The following is a 21,242-nucleotide window of genomic DNA, read 5'->3' on the forward strand; positions in this document are numbered from 1 at the left end:
ACAACTTCAAATATGTCAGCCAATTTAAAATTGTGGCTTGTGTCAGAGCGAGGAACAATACTGGCATGCCAGACATTTCTTCTCTCCCCCCCCCCTTAAAAAGGCAAGTTTTGATTGTTGGTAATAGAGAAGTCTGAATATAGTTTCTCATACTTCTTCTTCTCAAATGACTCATCATTCATTAATCATCCATTCATGACATGTTGCTTTTAACATGTTCTTTCCAGACTTACAAGGATTATTCTGGCTACAATAAAACATTAACTCAGAGCGGGCAGACCTTCCTCAAGTCACTCATTTACACTTGCTTTTTGTAATAAAAAAAACAATGTAAACACATATTATTGACCCATAGTTATTGCACTGATATAAGCCTGATATTTATCAAGCAGATTAACTAATAATAATAATGAGAGCAATGATCTTGGTAGGTGTTTCTGAACTGGCATGGTAGGAGTGAGCAAGAAAGGGAGCTCGTACTGTAGCTTCCTAGTGTCAACCCAAGATATTATTTGCTACAGATGTTTATCCAGAAGACCAAAATATAATAATGATTTTTATGATTAATGCCAACAATACCGTAGACTTTTTCAACAATAGTACAATAACATTTACTTTCTAGAGCTTTGTTTTGTAAATTCAATTTTATTGAATTTATAATTCAATGTATTTATATTTTCTTTATATTTTCTTACAATTTGGTCAAAACCTTTTTTTTTAATTAAATTGATGAAGTCGATGCGATCGAGGACCAAATAGTGACATCATACCGAGGTTATCTTAAAACTATATATCTTATATCATCCAGTTTAACACAAAAATAAGACAGGAAAATAGTATTTAGTGTTTATAAAGCAATATTACTTTGTGGAGTTTTCCTTTGACTTGAGGGATCTTAACTTTTTAAATTTCAAAATAGTTTATAATTTTAATTTCCATATAGTGGGCCGCATGGAATCTGCCCAAGGACCGCAAATGGCCCTCAAGCCAGACTAACCTAAAGGTACTAAATATGTGTGAAACAACAGCAACAGTTATGTCATATATTAACAATGATGTGAGCGTTCTACTCATGTGTTCTGTGACCTAATACTGTCAAACCTCTTTCTTCCCGTGACTGTTGCTGTTTGTTGCTATAATCTATAACGTGAAGCCCGAGCTGTGCAAATATCCTGCCGGCACTAGCCTAGTGGCATTTGAAAGCGCTGAGGTTGCAGCGACTACACACCAACACAGATGTGTTTTACTCAGCAGGTTGATTGAGGTGGATCAGTTGAGTGAAGCCATTTATCATCTCCCGCAAGTGAGACGAATGAAACTTTCCTTCTGTGCTGCGTTTTAATGTGACGCTCGAAGTTTTCTATTACCTCCCCCAAGGAGATTGAGTTGCCCTCTGTCTTTTAGCAAGATAACTAAGGAAGGATTGGCCTTTTTTTTTTTTTAGAAAATTAGCAAACGTGGGACAAGAAACATGAAAAATCACCATCAATACATCAGCATAATTTGATGTTTTTAAGTACGATCAGGATCCATGACTCATTTGAAGATTATTCTCTGAGTGGTACAGAACTCCTTACATTGTATCAGGCAGTTCTGGATTGCTACTGCCACCTGCTGGTTCATTGATCTCATACTTATCAATGATATTTCAAATGCTTAAAGAAATTACCATATCGTACAATCTAAAAAAACAATGCTTGTTAAAACAAAAACCACGGACTGTTTGAGTGGAAATAAGCTTCTGAATGCATCACTAGATTGTAAATAAGAACATCAAGTTAAAAGTTAAAGGGCAACTAATGTGTTTAGTCTCTTAAATGGATCTTGGACTCTATTGTACTCATCAGTATGTGTCTGTTTGTACAAAACTCTTTTTTCATTTAAATATTTACATAAGAAAATGATCTTGAGCCCCGCCTGCTGAAAAAACTTTTAAATCAGATACAATCTTGTTTACTATAACCACACCCACTCTGCTGTGATTGGTCAATCCGTAAAGTCTCCAACTCCAAGGGACTCATTGTATAAACAAAGCAGGGTGTGATTACAGCTGCCTGGAGGAGGAGTGAAGCCATTGTCATAATGGACTCTACTCTCGTAACATCTTGTTTGCCAAGATTTCAGACGGGGAAGAACTTTATAAAGTAATAAGTTCAAAACATGGTCATGATGAGGGATTTACTGCATCTTGGAAAGGAAGACTTTAACATATGAAACATGGGAGTGAGTCAGGAGAGTTGGGTTTCCACATTAGTTACCCATTAAGATAGAATTTGTACAACAATAATGCATCAAAATGCAGTTTGAAATATGATTTGATCAGATCTATATATAGACCCAGGTTTTTTCCTGAATCTTTCTGCTTCTGCTCATTTCAAATGTTGACATGTCAGTGTTTAAGTGTAACCGTGTGTTTAACGCCTACTAACGATTTTGTATTTTGTTGTGTAAACAGGTGTTGTGCTGTCGAGTAGCTCTGCTGTACGATCCGTGCAGAAGAGAAAAGTCTTGCTTCTTCTCTGTATGACAGATGTTAGACAGAGCCGAGTGTTTCTGAGAGACGAGGCATGCTGACCAGAGGAGAGACTGGAGACTGAATAAAATCTGAGAGCGGCAACAAGAAGCTGATAAACATCACAAATTCAGATTGAAATAGAAAAAAATAAATACCTATATAAAATCATATATAGATAAATGTCTAGAATATTGCAGATTTATGTTACTGGAATGATCTATGCTTTAATTTTATATTTTGATTTACTGGTATAATGTAAGTAAATTCTAAATTCCGTAATTTAGGGATCACTCTTAAAAGAACAGAGATTATAACCTCTAAACTGTTTCTTGTCTGTATCAGTCCCAAAAATAGCTTTGAATTTCATTGCTAGAAAAATTTAAGCTGCTGTCAATGGAACTACCGGCTTGAGACTCTCGCTGTGTTTTGTCCGGAATTTGACCGAAACCTATAGTCTTAAAAGAGATACTTTTCCAAAAACTTTTTCGGATTCAGATCCTTTTTCATGTATCCAGCCGACAGCTGTCTAAATGGGCCGAGATTTCCTGTTTACCCTCTCAATATGGGTCAGAAGATAACAACAATAACAGTTTGGGAATGTGGCATGGGTTTTAACAAACAAAGCCAAGGATAATATGGGAGATGGGCAGCGTTTCAGAGAGCGCTGCCTATCCAAGGAACAATCAGACATCCTGTCTGTTAACCAAGCACTTGTGTGGAAAGTTAAATAAATCAAGACAGAGGTAGAACTGGGTTTAAGACGCTTGGCAGAAAACAAAGGAACAGTCAGACGCCCAACAATGAGTCCGACCCAGCAGATGGACACGCACAGGCGCTCATAATACAATCTGAGAGTTTTGGGCCGAAATCCAGATGAATAGCAAGAAGGAATGAAAAATGAATTCTGCAAATGAAAAACCTGTAATTTGACTACCGAGTGGTGTCCCAAAAAGTTTATTTCCAGACCTTTCTATTTCTTCTGTGGCTGCGTGCAGCTCCAAAACAGTCAACAGACTTATAAGCAGTGGGCGACGCACCAAACACTCCCATGTGTGAAAAGAGTGCTACCATATTTATACTGGGATCAAGGCCTGGGAGCAGAGGGTTTAAAATATGAATAGTTACAGCCAATCAGGTGGCGGCAAAAGGCCACAGAATCATAAAGGACGCTGCTCCTGGAATATGACGTCATGGCTGACCTTTGGTGTATTTACAGAGGTGGTTTGATTTCCACTCTTTTTCCATGCTTACACTTGAGCTGTTGTGAAGTCGGCCCTGGAGGTAAAAGAGTGGCTTTGTCCCGACCTGGTAGCTGAGCGCCGGAGTCGTGTTTCTGCCAATCCCAAAGCCTAGACCTCTGAGCGAAGCACAAGAATCACCTGTTTTATATTAAATCTGTCAGATTAAATTGGGAAGCCAATAACCTGCAGTATTCGAGGTGACGCTTCAGCCAAATTTTTAACAACATCCTCTATTGTGCAGGCGAGTCAAATGCACCTGACCAACACTTTCTCCTTTTATCCACGCTCTAATTCATGAAAATTAGGATTTTAATAGTGATAGATTGTTTTTAGGAAGTCATATTTACACCTGATTTTAATTTTAATTGCTTGATAAAATATTGGATATTTTAAAAGCCGCTTTTTTTTTTTAAATGAATGTTTGTTATTTCTGCCAACTCCATATTCAGAATAACCCTTCAGTACTACTCAACCGAGCCACTCGTCTTCAAACTTCAGACAACAGTGCCCTCTAGAGGAGGCACTTCTAATCCTCGTTTTCTTCAACGATACAATTAAATCGGTCAAGTACTCAAGTTTATCAGGTTATTTGTGTAAAATACGAATATAAAAATGTAAATAAACTACATTTGAACGGAACTTTCATTACAAAAATATACTTTCAAACAGGAGTCAACTATATTGCATTTGAAATTCTATATTTCATACTGGAACACAGTGAAAGCTCAGACACTTGCAACCATATTTAAAGAAGTAAATGTTTCTTTAAGCATCTCCCTTTTGAGGTTGCCACGGCAGCTCAGCCTCCTCCACGTTAACCGAGCTTGATCATCCTCCTACCTTTACAATTCACGCTCTCATTTAGCTCTTTGTTCATATTCCTTTTCACCTTTTACATCACATTACTCACATTCTTGATCAGAAATGTCTCTTAAACCTCATGAGCTCTGGCTTCAAAGCATCTCCACTTGAACTGTATATCTTATATACTCATTTATGATCTTGTGTGTTGCTATAAATATATAATATATAGCTATCTTGCTTAACACTTTAGTATCTTCACTTCTAACTCCACCTAAACATGCCGCTGCTCAATATATCCAAGTTTAAGACAAGAGAGAGAAAGGTAGCGTCAAGAGTCGGGAGGTCGCACCGACATTATGAATACAACCTGGCTTTTGTTGTTGTTTTATTTTACATCTCTTTGTTGCCACGTGTGGTTGGAGAACAAGTGGAAGTGAAAGGGAAAAGAGGCGTCTCATCACTCTTAAGGGAGCGGAAGGAGGTAACTATTTACTCCTCAATCTCCTGGGAGGACATGAGTGTGATGAACTGTGGATTCAGCCTCCCCCGGTCGTCTCAGTGGAGAAGCGCCACAGCAGCAGAATAGTAAACTCCTGGGAGACTCGGCAGAGTTCAGCCTCTCAGTGACACAACATGGACCTCAATTTAGGAGACAAAGCCTGGGTTACGTTGGCGAAGGTGAGGCCGCTCTTCCCTGGGAATGATTTTCTATTTTCTTTCCGCTCATCAATTGTGTTTTTCGTACTTGTTTTCCTGACACGCTCCTTCATCAACTTGCTCCTGACCTTGACCGTGCAGCGATTGTTAGAGAGGAGATTATTATTTGGGTTCATTATCAAACTCATTATAATGATGAATGTATACCTGAGAATGTTTCAGAGGGTTTTGCAACAAAACAAGTTTCACTGAGAAGATTCACATCATTAAAATCGAATCTATTCTCCAAGAGCTTTCTTTCTGCTCTGTTTAAGTTCCGAAATTTGTTTGTTTTTATCAGAAGAAAATGTGATACAAGGCGTTTATACCATCTGTAAACCAACAATGACTCCGGATCGATCCGAGTTTCAAAGCAGTCTTCGAGGGCAGACTCCAGTCATTCACCTTCCACAGAAGGACATGGTAGCCCTCCAACCACAGTTACTTTCGGATATGAAGTAAATTACAAACACGTCAGGAAAGCATCCTTTGGGACTACGTACAACCTTTGCTGTCCTATATTGTCAAATGAACCAATGTCCTCCTTGCAGGGCCCAGGGCCCACTCTCAGCTCCAAACAGCCCTTTTTTCTTTCTTTTTTTTTTGAGGGGGGGGGGGTAATACGCGTCTATTTCTCTTCCCAACATAAGCTCTTCTCCTCCAGGCATTGACATTTAATCAAACCCAAATCCCATTATGCCTATTAACATATCAGGCAGAAAACTGCTGGAAAAAAAAGCTCCAGTACAGAAACCCTGAGCAGAGCATTAACATAACTCTGCCTGTGTGATCTCGTCTTCTCTCCTCCGCCTACATGTAAAAATGCTTAGTTGGCAAACAGCTGAGCATGTCGTTGCATCTTGCTCCCCGCACTCTCTCCTCCTCTTTCCACTGATTCACCACTGCTTATCTTTTTTAAGAACGTCTTAATTATTCAGTGGTTTGTGCCCATGTTTGCCAAAAGGTATTAAGATAACTTAAGCTTCAATCTGAAGGACCACTTAGATGTCAGGTGCATTTTCCTCTCTTCACTGTACAACCTTAAACCCTATAACATGTGCACGCCATGAAACTTGCAGTCATTTATCAACTTGTTGTGTTTTCAGGCAATTATTGACAGTAGGAAGTGCAGGTGTTTGTAAAAAACCCTGAAGCGATTGTAGTGAGAAGTACAAAACCTGGTTTAACAAGTACTTTGACTATACATTAAGTTGACACAGAATATTTGTCGTTCGTATGCGTCATAAAGCAACTTGTCTGTGACTGTGTGCAGACAAGTTGCTGGTTAGCAAACTTTAACAATGTTCAAATGCCTGATCGACCATCCCTCCATCAGTAAGATCAACCCCTCACACTTTACATTTTTTATATAACTCCGAATGGGATAATCATGTAATTAGTGTTTTTCATGAAAGTTACTGGTTTAATAAGAGAGGCAGAGTCTTTAAAATGTTATAGCATCCATGTCGGTTTGGGGAATCTTTAGAAGATTCCATGTGAACTTTATAAATGCATGCAGAGTATTGCCAGATACACAATATTAATACTTTTAGAAGGTCAAACAAGATCCAATTAGTCACATGAAAACACCCAAAAAAACAAGTGTTAATGCTAATTCATAAACACTAAGGACATTTTTATGATGAACTGGTAGAAGAAAGTAGCTCTTGTTTTAAGGTTCTGTAGGAGTATCATGACAATGTTCACTTTGCCAATAATTTGGTCCTCCATGAAAAGATTTTAGTAACCCATGTTACAAGTGGTATTCGCTGACATCTCTTTATTAATCTCACAATCGTTGAAGGCAGATTGATACAAAGGTCATTTTGATTGAAGAACCCAAAACAAGTTTGAGCTTGCGCACTGGCCTGGGGTACAATGATGTTTGCTCCTGCCACACATAAAAGTTTAAGGGGAGACAAAAGAAATGCAGCTGAACGGAACCAGGTATGGACCACTACTGTCATAAACAGCCCATACTGTAGTTTGCCAAAATGACATACAGTACATGGCAAAGATACAATCATTCGGTGGATAGATGCGACAAAAGCATGCTTCGTGGTGGGAGTTCAAAGATGTTTTCAGATTGCTTTGCTGCATAAGGCAAAGGAATACTAAACTCTGTTAACAGTTTCATGTAAACTTAAGGTTGTCAATTAGTTATAGACAGTACTGTACTGCCTGGTGTCAGAAAGCTGCTTCTACACCGAAATGTCATAGGTCTTCAGGCCTGCAAAGTACAGGTCCTTGGTTCTGAGAAAGGGGGATGTTACTATGACACTGGTTGTTTGCAGATGGCTGTCACAAGGCATACGCAACATTGGACTGAATTGAAACACCAAAAAAGCTCAGGCTCCCTTTCAGCTCTCTCAGGAAGGAGTTTATTGTTGAACGACCATGGGAACACCTGCAGTACTTGAGATCCAATGATGCCAAAGAGTCCAGGGCTGGAACTGTGGTAGAGAAGGCCAGGAAGTGGAGGGCAGCGGAGGCAGTCAAGCAAGTGAGAAACACGGCAAAAGTGCAATGCTACCATAGCCACAGTTGGGCAATGCAAAGCTGGATTTGGATGCCTATCACCAACGCTGTACAAGTCTGCCATTGTTAGGGAGAAACTGGTGAAGGAGATGTGTATACCAAGGTTGGGGAAGAACGAACCTGCAGGGTAGTGGCCATGAAGCACTTGAAGATACAGCCAGCAATGTAGGAACAAGTTCTAGTCCAAGGGGTCTACGCAGTCCTCCAAAGCCCTTTTAATCTTTGCACTTGGGGTAAAATAGAAACCCTATTATGCCCTCTGTGTTATAAGACAGGGACACTAAAACAAACAAAAGCCAAATATCGGCTACGCGGTTTTGCACCCGGCAACCAGGTCCGGTTCAGATGATCGCCTGGAAGAGAGTACCTTTTGTGAGACCCAAAACATCCATGGACTCCAGGAAACAACACCGATTATGTGTCTAAGAGAGTGCATCAGAAGATGCAGATAAAGTTCACAAATGTACAGGATTTAATTGCAAGACGCTAAAGAGCAAAAGACTAACAGCAAGAGTTTTCTGTCAAAAACCAACATTGCTCATTTGTGGAGGAACAACCCGTTGTTATTTTGTGAAGGATGTTTTTGTGCCAAACATGCTGTCCGAGGCATGCTTTGGGATTTTTGATTGTCAAATTGTCCTGCTGTTCAAATGCAGGAGGAAGAAATAATCATGTCACCACCAAAACCATTTCGTTTTAGAGCAATTTTCCTTTATAGTATTCTGCTTCCATTTTATTATTTCCTTTTCTTTGTGATGTACCGCCTGGTGCACACATCTAACAATGCGTGCCTGTCTACTAAACAGAGCTTCGATCAAAGACCAAAGGTTGGACGTCAGAACAAGCAATTGTCGGCGCAAAAATGAGTCAAATCGTTTAAGCGTTGACATTTACAAGGATGTTATCAAATTCAATTTTTAAAGAGCAATGCTGTTGTCGTCTTTGTTTTCCTGGGGAGAGGATGACGAGGTGGTGGGAATAGAGGAGGGCCAAGTCGCACAAAGAGGATGATGAAGACAAAACAGCTTTGACAAGTCTGAAATTTGAGGACACTTCCAGCGAGATATGAAGTCTGTCAACGTCTAGCTGTTTGTTCCAAATGGTGGCAGTTATGAAGCCCTTGTGAATATGTCAAACAATGAAAGAGACAGGAACTACATTTTACCTCTGGACTGAAAGTACTTGACAGGAAAGCAATTTTCAAAGTGCGAACCATGTAAGCCATCAGTCGCTAGGAAACAATATTTCATTTTCCCACAAAATAAACGAGTGTTGGTACGAGCATTGTGCAAATCTCTGTTGCGCCTGAACAGATTTGTCCTCTTTAATAAATATGTTTTGCTGATCCTTTTTCCACGCGAGATAGAAAGGTGTAAACAAAACCAATCCATAGATGAAAGATTTTTAATATTCACTTCATCATCCCATTGTTTACCTCAGCCTTTTCTGTGCACCACATTTTAATCAATGTAAGTAATGACAGCCGCTCCTATCAATATACCCGAGCCATCTGCTGCGTAATACCAATGAATTTACTTTCACCGCCCCGGAACCCACGCTCACGACACCCTGATCAGGATTAGAGCTTTGCCAGTAATCTCTTTTTTTTATCCTGCGATCTTATTTCGTGCGCTGTGTGGTTGTCAATCTTCGGCATTGAAAATAAACAAGTGACTACAAGGAAACGCTGATGTTTGATTTAGTCATCCTCGACGAGACATTTTTTTTTAATCAAGAACTCGCCTGTTTTAAGATAAAATGGCTAATTAAACAAACATTTATATCTGAACTAACAGCACTTGATTGGCCTTCATCATGAAACAACATAAAAAGAACATGAATCAAAGCGTAATTTGACTTGTCTAACATTATAAACAACGATGCTTTTAAAGAAAAAGAGAAGACGCTGGATCACGTGCAGTAGTTTAATTATCTTCTACAATGAGCAGTCAATCGATTAGGAATTGAATCAGTAATCTTAAGGTCATCTTTTAATTGTATCTTATTGTGAGCGCCCGAGATATTCTCACAGAAGGTGTTGCAGTGAAATCTCTAGTGAAATAATAACAAATTATTTTGTTTTTAATGTTTTACTTTTCTGACATTATATTCACATAATAACTTTCAAGGTTTCGTTGGTAAAAATTAAAGATAAAATAGATTGGTTAGGTACCGCATAAAATATCTGTAAACTATGCAAGTAGATCAGTAAAAAAACAAAACAAAACAATCAATTATTATTATTTTAATTAGAATATCAAACTACTGTACAAATAATGTAATTGAATTTCGACTTTTAAAAATGTAATTATACAAAAAAGCCAACAAATTTAACCTTTTTTTTCAATTGATCAATTAATAATTAAATAAAAATCAATTCAACCTTTCAATTTAAAAACCTTTTTGAACCCTTTTTTTTGTAAAAAAATGTTCTTCACATGAAAATAAATGGCCTATCCATAGCGTAACCCAATTGCAGCTGAGAGTAATCAGAAGACAACTTTACATTCAAAAACACAAACATTAAGAGGTCAAACTAATACGATCACAAAAATAAACCAAAACAAACAAATAAATAAACAAAGTAAATCAGAGTCGCCATCTTTAAATGTCCAAAAACCAAATAATGAACACGATGAACGATCGGGGAACCTATAAAACATAACACTAGCGAATAAACCAGAACAAACAGGTACAAATAATAGAAGACACACGGATAGAATGACAGAAAACTATTACAAACCAGTGCAAAGGAATCCACTGACCAGGTGGTGGAATTGGTGAGGCTTCTGCTGTTAGTTCCAGCCAACTCACGTGCTGTGTCTCAAATCGCATGCTTCTCTTAGTATACTAGAAGTTAGTATGCATCAGGATAGTGTACATACTAACTAGTACGCAAATTCTCAACAGATAGTATGTCTCAAATCAAACACTACAGGAAATGACCCGACAGCTTCTTCTTCTACTACTATTTAACGATGATTTCAACCAGCTGTTGGAACGCTATCGCCGACACCTGCTGACAATACGTTTTGCAAGTTTGGAAAAAGAAATAAAGAAAAAATATGAGAATCGAAATATTCGCAAGATATTTAAGCTGGTATCAGCACCGAAGACGTGTCATCCTTCTACTGCTGGCTAAAAAATGCACCTGTAAGTATATTAATATATATGTATATATATATGACGTAACTTCCGTTTACAACGTCACTAAGATGGAGCCGTTTAGGGTAGATAGTGTCCATAGAACCATACTCAGTTTTGTGGACGTTTTAGTACGCCAATTTTGTGTACATGGCGCACTAAATTTAGCATACTAAGAATTGAGACGCACTTACGCACTAAAAATACTAACTTTGAGTACGCAAGTACGTGATTTGAGACACAGCAATGGAAATGGTAAAGGGGAGGAACAGGAAGTGAGAATACAAATAACAAAAAAAAAAAAAAATTAAAGTGGAACATGACAGGCCCGGAACCTCTATTCCCAACAAAAACACTCACTTTTCACATTATATTGTGCTGTGTCTCAAATCGCATACTAGCGTACTAAAAGTTAGTATTTTTAGTACGTTAGTGTGTCTCAATTCTTAGTATGCGAAATTTAGTGCGCCATGCATACTAAATTGGCGTACTAACACGCCCACAAAACTAGCATGGTTCGATGGACACTAACCATACTAAACAGCTGCCATTTTAGTGACGTTTTAAACGGAAGTTACGTCATATATAAATGCATATATATGCATATACTTAAATGTGTATTTTCCGCAGCAGTAGAAGGATAAACATGTCTTCGCTGCTGATACCAGCTTAAATATCTCGCGATTATTTAGATTCTCATATTTTTTCTTTATTTCTTTTTCCAAAGTTGCAATACGTGCTGCCAGCAGGTGTCGGCGATAGCGTTCAAACAGCTGCTTGAAACATCGTTAAATAGAAGTAGAAGAAGAAGCTGTCATGTGATTTCCGGTTAGTGTGTAGCTTCAGGGTTTGATTTGAGACATACTATCTGCGGAGAATTTGCGTACTAGTTAGTATGCATACTAAACTGATGCATACTAACTTCTAGCATACTAAGATTAGTATGCGATTTGAGACACAGCATTGGTGACCATCCCAGCTACTAAGGGCAAAAGGTGGAGGTCACGATGGACAGCACAACACAAAGAGCATGAACAAACAAAAACTACTGTATTCTAAGTGATATATTATTGAAGCAAATATTGAACTTTACTTCAAAAAATAGTAGCATAACGGCTGTTCCTTCAGGGACTGTCAACATGTTTTGCAACAGATTCCGAGTGTCTTAAATGTGACAGGTTCGGTTCCCCCCCCGCGGGGGTTCCAGAGATGGTTCGGTCCAGGAAGCGCGCTTCACCCTCGCGGCTCCGCTGAATCAGCTGCGGAATGGTTCGGTCCATCCTCTGGATGGATCTGCTGGAGCCGGGCTGTGTGTGAGCGGAGATCCCGGAGCTCCTGCTCTGCCGCCCGCTGTCCCGCACCGAGCCTCGGACGCATCCGCTCCCACCACCGACTGCGAAGTCCACACCGAGCCGCCGGGGTTCGGTCATCTCCCTCCGCCTGGGTCTGGGAGGAACCTGCTTTTTTTTCTCCTCACCATGGCTTCCAACTTCAACGACATAGTCAAGCAGGGATACGTGAGGATACGGAGCAAGAAGCTGGGGGTGAGTCTGAGCTGGAGGAGGAGGAGGATGGAGGAGGAGAAGAAGGTCGACTTGGAAATATTTTTTTTTGTTTTTTATCACTTGATTCAGAAAATGATCAATTTCACAGAGTCCTGTCACTCGGAAATTGTAGTTTGAATTTTTAAGATAGATTTAAGCAGAAGAAAATTAACTTTTTTGAATAATTAAATATATACTTTCGGGGAAAAAACACATTGTTTTAGTACATTTACTCTTGTGAATATTAGGAACTGTTTTAAGTTGCCCACTGTAGAAATGAAGGTGTTCAATTACATCATTTTCTATTTTGACAATTTATCAAAACATCGTTTTGAACCTGTTATTATTATAATACATTATGAATTTATTTTCAATATTTTGTTCTAAATCGTGTTAAAAATGTATGTTATTTTAATTATTTAATTATACCAATCAGAAACAGTTTTCATGCCAGTAATGCAAAGAACAAAACAGGATTTTTTCCTATTGAAATGTTAAAATCTACATTATTATTTGATTATGAAGTACGTATATTATATATTTATATCTTTCCTAAATGTGTCTACTACACCTTTCATTTATAATCAAGACCTTATACATTTCAATTTTTTTAAAATGAAGTCTAAAATAAAGCGCTTTAATATAAGTTCATCAAAATGTTTTCGAAATATGTCAGTGTTTTTCTGAAACACTTTAAGAACAACAAATTCAAGATTCAAGAGCAGCTTTATTCGCCAGTACATATTGGTATATATACATGAAATCTTTCATGGCTGTCGATGTCTTTGGAATTGGTTGTAGCAAAAATGAGAAGAGGATTATAGATAAGGATAAACAATACATACAAAAATACACCAAAAAATAGAGCGGAAGTGAAAAAAAAAACATCGCAAAAAAAAAAAACCCCAACATCATTTGTTACACAAATGTGAAACAAATGCACACTGATAAATGTCAGGAGCTTTAACTAGCTCGGTTTTATTAAGATTTAATTGAATATTCCGAGGAAGAAGGTAGAGAAACCTCTCTCACACACACAAGGCCATCTGCTTCTGTTGGTGCTCGCAGCTCATTACACAGAAAGAGCTCCACCTCTGTTTAACCGTAATGATGGGCCTTAATGACGGCTGTCTCCGCATATAGCTTCATTAAGACTATTTATTTCACTCACCGCTGTCATCTTTACTCGCCCTGAACAAAAGCTCCATTAAAATCCACACTGTATACAAGCTGTTGGCATGATAATGAGCTCGCTGTGCTGTTACATATGTTGATACCCGGAGAGGAAGTGCGACCAAAGTGTGATTCCAGTCGGGGGTTCACGCTGCGTCCAATGGGCTACGGTGATAGGTGCCGTTTCATTGCCGGTGCCAGATCTGGTCCTGCTGTTTTCAGAGGAAAAGCAGTTTGTGTCCTCTTCGCCCACTCCCTGAGCCCAGTGCTGTTTCATCATCCAAATACCATGCTGCGATAGCCTCAGAGGACCCCGGTGTGGGCTCACTCAAAGCATTTATCTCCCCTAACTAGGGTTAGTTATTCCGAGCCCGTTCTGCATAAGGTGGAATAAAAACAATACAATTAAAAAAAGGATATGTGTGTAGAAAAAAAAAAGCAAGCTCGGGTGGCTGCAATACTTGTTTTTATGTGGGAGGTAGTTGGAAAAACATGACATTTAAACAACATTATCCTCAGTTTAAAATCTTTAACCAAACTTCTTTAACTTTATTCTTAACTCCAGTGCATTAACTCATGTTTAAATGATCATCCAGCTGCAGTTATTATCGCAAATTTAAGAGATTCCTTAAGAGACTACCGAGGTGGGACATTTCTATTATTACCATGATGCTTTTTATACACCACACATTGATGCGAGCACAACGCACACCCAGAACAGTTGGGGGGTTCAGCGCCTTGGTTTTGGGCACCTCGCCCAGGGCACAAACTCACATGACTTCCTCTTGACATTTCCTGTTATTGGAGGTTAAGTTAAGACTCATTAAAAATAAAGTGGGATTGAAATGGAAATGATCTATTTTAAAGGGGAAGATGAAATAATATTTGCATTAAAGTTGTGGTCACGGTCAGACTTTGTTTCAGTGTTTCCATCTAAGGTTGCAACAGCGAGTTAGTCTCGTCCAATTTAACCTTGTCTTGATCACCCTTTCTATTCACACAACCACGTCCTTCTTTTTACAACATCCATCCATTCATCTCTCACCTCTCCTGAACCTTGGCTCCACACTTTACACCTATACCTTTTTTATGAGTCCATTCATTCACCTGTGTATACCATCAGCAAACATCATTAACGATCGACAAATTCTTCCCTTTTCTTTTTTAAATACAATTTTTAAAACAGTTAAAATCGTTAAGAGGTTAAATGCTGATATTTGGAAAATATAAATACTGACTTTATAGCTGGATTTACCTCCTTTTTGTTGCGTATTATATTTTTCATTGTTTCAACAGTCTCTGACAACAGCATTTATCAAAAACTTGCTGGTGCAGAACGTTTCCTCTCTAATTCTATTTTTGAACATTTATAAAGGTCTTTTAAATATCACATATCAGACTTAACATCACACTTGACCTTCTTATGTTCCCCGTCTTCCTTTATCATTCAATTAATTTTTTTCAAAGACTGTATTTTATGTCAGAACCCAAATGTCTGTTATTGCAAGAAAGCATTTCACATTTATGATCAATTATCTATTTTAAACCTCATCATATTAGTGATTTACGACATTATAATTACCAAGTTAGTCAGTTAGTTAGTAGACATTATAGAAACCAATTTAAGTTTCTGTTGTTGTTGTGACATCCAGCGGTGAACAAACCTCTTAGATTCTCTGAAAACCTGGATTTATCAATCCCAGGAAACAATCGCGTAGCTGAGATAAATCTATTTTAATGCGATTAAAGGGATGAAACTTTAGCTGTTGATTCATTTTTGTTCAGCTCTAGATAATTTTGGTCTCAGGAATGCTGCGGAGCTAATGTCATTGTGGTGCAGTGATTGAAATTGTGTGCGTTGAACCCTGAGGTGTGACTTCTTCTTGGGAAGAAGCCTATTATTTTCAGCTTTCTGATATCTGGGTAAATGTTTTTTCATGAAAAACAATTTTAATGGACATTTTTTCATTGTTTTGAAGGTATGCTGAGTTCTTATCACGTAAAATGATCTCCTTGGTGAAGGTCTGTCTCCATGCTTTTTACTACTTTCCCAGTAATCCTGGACTTTAAATAGCTGTTTGAATTGGGCTGGTTCCTGATATTAAATAAAGACTCCATTCAATTGCAAAATAAATGGCATATAAAACCAGACAAATTTTAAAAGCACATTTTTATTAGGTTTTTTTCATAACGTGACCTTTATATTTGTTGCCTAGTAACCCCCTATCACTTAATACCAAAACACATCTACGGTTTACGGCGATTCACCGATTTGTGGCTCAGACGTGAACTTACTATCTTCAGCTCCGAATCCAGTCTCACCGTACAGTTAGACTATCTGTCACAGACTTGGTTCCAATCAGTATAAACACTCTCAATAAACTCCAGGACACATTTAGTTAATTTCCATAAAGTTTATGTAGTATCTTGTAAACTGAAATACAACACAATATACACCAAATCAATAATAAATCCCACTTTCCTTTACTTACGCACTACAGTCAGCAAATGATCCGACGCTTACAAAGTAGCTAATGGCAACGGACAGGGTTACACTTGGTTTGAAGGCTGAAAACAACTGAGATAAATTGAAAGGTACTCAAAATATGTTGCTTTAGCAAAGGGGTTGAAAGGGTTGCTGACTGGAAAACACTCACGTATACGCAGGCTTGCCACGTCAGCGCACCGGCAGCCAAGCAAGCTGTGCCGCCTTTCTAATAGACCGAACGGGACATACACGACAGCGAGACATAGAGCACAGATTGAAAACTTTACTGAACGTGACACTCCCCACTTGGGGTCTGTAGAGAGCCCACATTATTGGACTGGATCAGTCAGGAGAGAGAAGTAGAAACACTTCGGTAATGTGTCGCGAGAATGTCTTTCTAGTTCTATCCTTGACCACCTCCACTGCGACCTTCTGAACCAAACATCTCTTGGAAAGGTTTTTGTTCTGATATCCTTAGGCCACTGGTTTCTCTTTGTTTGACCATCTTTTAGTGGGACTATGTCTTGAGATTTTGCCATTTCACTTGTTCCGAAGCTGCAATGTTTTTGAGGCATTCATGTTTCCAACGATTCCAAAACTTAATTTCCTCTTCATAGCACTCATTCTGGACACTCGTCACGATGCACAACTTTGCTTTCAGCAGCTCCTCCTCTGTAGGACGACAGATGTGCCAACACTTGCATTCTTTTTTGGTGGGGAGGGTATCAAGCTTGGAGAAACACTTAAACTGTTTTGGGCACACCACGTTGCTGTGTACGAGTGTGACACTTGCCAGCACCTGAGGGCGAACTTCGGAGCCACTGTCAGGATTTATTCCTTTGTAATGTTCTTGATGCTCAGGTGACTGGAGGGCTATGTTATAGACGAAAGCGGGTCCTCTAAGCCAAGATGAATTGTTAAGAAGAATTGGTGCAAAGTTTCTTGACTCAATATCAGCTGGGTTGAAGCTTGTTGGGACATATTTCCACTGGCATGAACATGGCGATTGACTTATTCTTTGGATACTGTTGTTTACATAGACGTTGCTCACTGCTTCTGGTCATCTTTTATTTGGAACACAAAGGTGTCTGTACGCATGTTCCAGCACAGTCCAAGGCTACGTTGGATGGGCACATCGTCAATAAGGAGATTCAATTCATTTATATCTTAGGAATTATTTTCAGTTGGGATCTCCTCAATGATTTTGTGCAATCGGAGGTTAGGGGTGGCAGGCATCTTCTGAATTTGTTTGAGGTGAGATTTGTTAACGTAGAATTCACGGTCAACAAGTCTCGTTGCATGGCTTCCATAATCTGCCTCTACTTCCATGGCTTCTCATTGCAATCCATATACTGCAACGGAAAGTTGTGGTGGTCTTTCTTCACGACAAAGCAGTGGAACATGTGGTCAATGTCAGCAGTGATTGCCACCTTTTCCTTTCACTCATCTTCCATTTCAACTTGCAGAAACTCAAGGTCTTCCTGGGATAGAGCGAGCTTGTGGTCATCTGGAGTATGAGTGACCGCCTTTCCAATGCTCCAACCATGTCTCCAGCAGACATGGTTGAGCTGTACTTGTGGGCTAGTGAAGGACAGCAACGATGTTTAGGTGCTTGACCAAATTTTTTCTTCACTCTGATTTGGCTGAAGATGACTTGCTCTTCCATTCTCCAAGACAGCTGTCTTGAAGCTTCTCAAATCATGTGGTCTGTGGGCACCTCCAAGGAACACATCTCCAACAATGACCCATCGTAGGTCGAGCCTCTGAGCAAACGCGTTTTTCCTGGACCACTTATATGTTCTCTGATCTTGTTAAACCTGCAGGACGTCTCTGCCAAGCAAGAGGAGTATACTGGCATTTGGATCTGATGGTGGTATTTTGTCTGCAATCTGCTTCAAATGAGTGTTATTAGTGTGTGATAGGCTGCTTCTGGCTTTGGAATCTCTGCACAGATGTTGGGAAGTTTGTTACACTCGAGCAGAATCAGCAAAGGAATGCAAACTTTCCCATCCAAGGGCACCACAGTAAAGCAACTGCCCCTTATGATCGCTGTTTCTGTGAAACCTGCACAGGTCTTGAGCGTATATTGGTTGGAACTCGTGGAGAGCTCGAACCAGTCAACACCAGTCTGCTTTGTACTTCCCACCATCCTCTGATGCAGTAGGGAACGATTTAAACTTCCAGCTAGACAGGTAGGGGTGAAGGACTGCCACATGAGCTGTGCTCTCACACTGTGCATTTTATATCTACTGTGCAGTCCTTTGCAAGGTGTTCTATGGAGGAGCAACAGCGAAAGCAGATGTGATGCTCTTTTAGAAGTTGTTTCCGATCATGGAGGTTCATCTCTCTGAGTCCTCTGCATTTCCTCAGAGGGTGGGGCCTGTTATGCAAGGCACAGTGCTTTTTAGGATCATCTTCCTCCCTTCACTCTCTAGCCTCAGTTACACTGGTTCCCAAAACCTGTTTCCTGTGAGCCTGCAATGATGTCTCTTCAAGCTTCTCCCATCTGCCCATTTCTCTCCACTGGATTTTGTATGAAAAGGTTAAAACCTGTGTCTGTGCGGACTCTTGCTTCTTTAAAAATGAAGTCTACAAGTATAGAGAGTGGGAAGCTAACACAAAGGTCCTACTTGTATCTTGTGCCAACATAAAGCCACCTTTGTTGTAGGTTGTATGACAGTTTCTCGACGATGGGCCTTAGTCCTCTAGAAGTGTTCAGGTATGATAAGCCTGCACGGTAGCCATCTTCTTTGGCAGCTTGTAGCTCCCATAGTAGATCAGCTAGATCTCTTAGTCGCTGAGGATCCCCAATTGTGACCTTTGGGAAGTTTTCTAGTTAGATGAACAGGGCCTGTTCAACTGCTTCTTGGGAGCTGTATATTTAATCAAGACGCCTCCATGCATTGGCCAGTCCAGCAGCTGGATCAAGGATGTGAACTGTTTCTATTCTTCTCGCATGTTCTGCTGATTCTCTTCCCAGATACTTGGTGAGGAGGTCAAGTTGCTCTGTGGCAGACAGGTCTAGGTCAGCGATGGCATTGTGGAATGATGTTTTCCAGGTCCAATAATTCATTGCTCGTATAAAGTGAGGCCTGAGATTACAAGGCAGTTACGAGCAAGGTATCTTACAAGGTCACCGGTTGACGCTGAATAGTCGTGGTTAGCTTCATCAGGCATCCTGTGGGCGGACTGGTGAACAGATGCTGGGGAATGTGGCTTGCAGGCAGGATATGCATTGAATATGCTTGCTTGGCTTGACACATATGCAGCAGTTAGTTGGTGTTTGATGTCTTGTGGAACTGGGCTTCTGGCCTCGCTTCGTACGTCAAAGCCCATATCTTGGAGTCCTGCTATGAGCGTGTTTGCCTCCGCTATTGCGGCATCCTTTTCTTTTTCTTCATTTAATGCATCGAGACTGGCTTTAATACGCGCCTGCTTCACTTTCAGCTCGATTTCCCTTTGAACATTAGCTGCTCTATCTTGCACTGCCTCAGCTTTTGCCTTTGCCATAGCTATGGCCATGCTAACCTTTTGGAGGATGTGCTGCATAAGTGAATCTTGTGAACTGAAATACAACACAATAATCACCAAATGAATAATAAATCCCACTTCCCTTTACATACACAACAGTCCGCAAATGATCGGAAGCTCATTAGCACATGGCGACGGATAGGGTATAACTTGGTTTGAAGGCTGAAAACAACTGAGATAAGAGGAAAGGTACTCAAAATATGTTGCTTTAGCAAAGGGCTTGGAAGGGAGTGCGGATGCTGACTGGAAAACACTCGCGTCTGAGAAGCGCCCGTAAGCTCATCTACTTCAGTTTATAATCGCAGGCGCGCCACGTCAGCGCGTCGGCAAGACGCGTCGCTATAGCAACCGAAGGAAGCAAGCTGCGCAAACAGACAGAACGGGACATAGAGCACAGATTGAAAACTTTACAGAACGTGACACTCCCCGCTTGTTCACGCTCAGACCATGCATTTGCATTTAGATGGTACCAAAGACTTCATGTGCTTTATTGGTAAGCAAATTCTTTTTTAGTGCAATTTGCACAGTATGACTTCAGTTTGGTATTTTTTCCAAGGTTAATCTTTCCATCCATCAGTCCAAGAAAATGACTCATTCAGTCCGTCTGTGCTTCGGCATATCGTGCTCAGTTAAAGATAACTATTAATGGTCATTACATCTTCTCTTTGCATCCATCCCTGTGAGTGATTCCACAAACCAGAGTGTGTTCGCGCCATCATTCCGAGCTTCTATTCGCGTAAGACGCGTTTGATCTTACCTGCAACTCTACGTGGGAGACAGCTCAAACTGGCTGCTGCAGAAAGTTGATGTGTCGCCAGTTGTTTGACAGGAAAGTTTTGCACATCTTTGTTAGAACATGAATAGCTCTGTAGTCAAGTGAGGTTAGGAAATGACACATAACAGCAAGAAAATAACATTAACAACGGTCGCACAATTAAAGCCTCTTCAGTGAAAACAGGAGGATGTTGTGCATCGATGAAAGATGTCATGCGTATCCATCACTTTCTGAGTGTGCAGCGTAACCAACAAACAGTTTATATTTGAGTGAATGGTTTCTCCTACAAAAGAAAAGCTTTTTAGGCCCCAAAACGTGTCTCATCCAGTCTGATGGCTTTGCCAGAGACGAGCTGTCTGACTGTCTGTGGGCGTGATCGTCCTAATTAAACCAAACAGTCCACAGAGTTTAGTTCAGGAAAATATCAAAACACCAGTTAATTGCCGTCAATAAACCGTCAGAGTTGTGGAGACGAGCGAGGAATAGACTGCATTTTGCCGCTGCTCTCTTTCACCAGTCGTTCCTAAAAATGCCAATCGATGCAAATGGAATAAGATTTCTACGCCCAAATGTGGCGTACGAGCTTCCTCGTTTCCAAAGATGTATTTACCTGACGCACTTAACCTCAGTAACTCCTCTGTGGGATGAATAGAGACGAGGAATATATAAGGTAGTTAACACACAACATCTGTTTAACACTCATCATTTGGTTTGGAGTTTAAAATAAAATGGTCAAAATTCTGCAAAATAATATAACACAAAATGTTTTAACCATAACTATATAGTTTATTTT

At 39.8% G+C, this 21,242-nt stretch overlaps 1 protein-coding gene across 1 annotated transcript in view; it reads left to right on the top strand.

Moving 5' to 3' along the window:
- Nucleotides 1-12,312: 12,312 nt before the first annotated feature.
- The window catches only part of dok6 (docking protein 6), a 65,963-nt gene continuing 57,033 nt past the window's right edge, over nucleotides 12,313-21,242 (top strand). Inside the window, exon 1 of the mRNA XM_087788982.1 lies at nucleotides 12,313-12,482. Within this exon, the coding sequence (XP_087645108.1) occupies nucleotides 12,417-12,482 (66 nt within the window). The 5' untranslated portion in view covers nucleotides 12,313-12,416. The remainder of the gene's footprint in view (nucleotides 12,483-21,242) is intronic.

This window comes from Callionymus lyra, chromosome 4 (genome assembly GCF_982586985.1).
Source record: "Callionymus lyra chromosome 4, fCalLyr1.hap1.1, whole genome shotgun sequence".
Classification (NCBI taxonomy): Eukaryota; Metazoa; Chordata; class Actinopteri; order Syngnathiformes; family Callionymidae; genus Callionymus; species Callionymus lyra.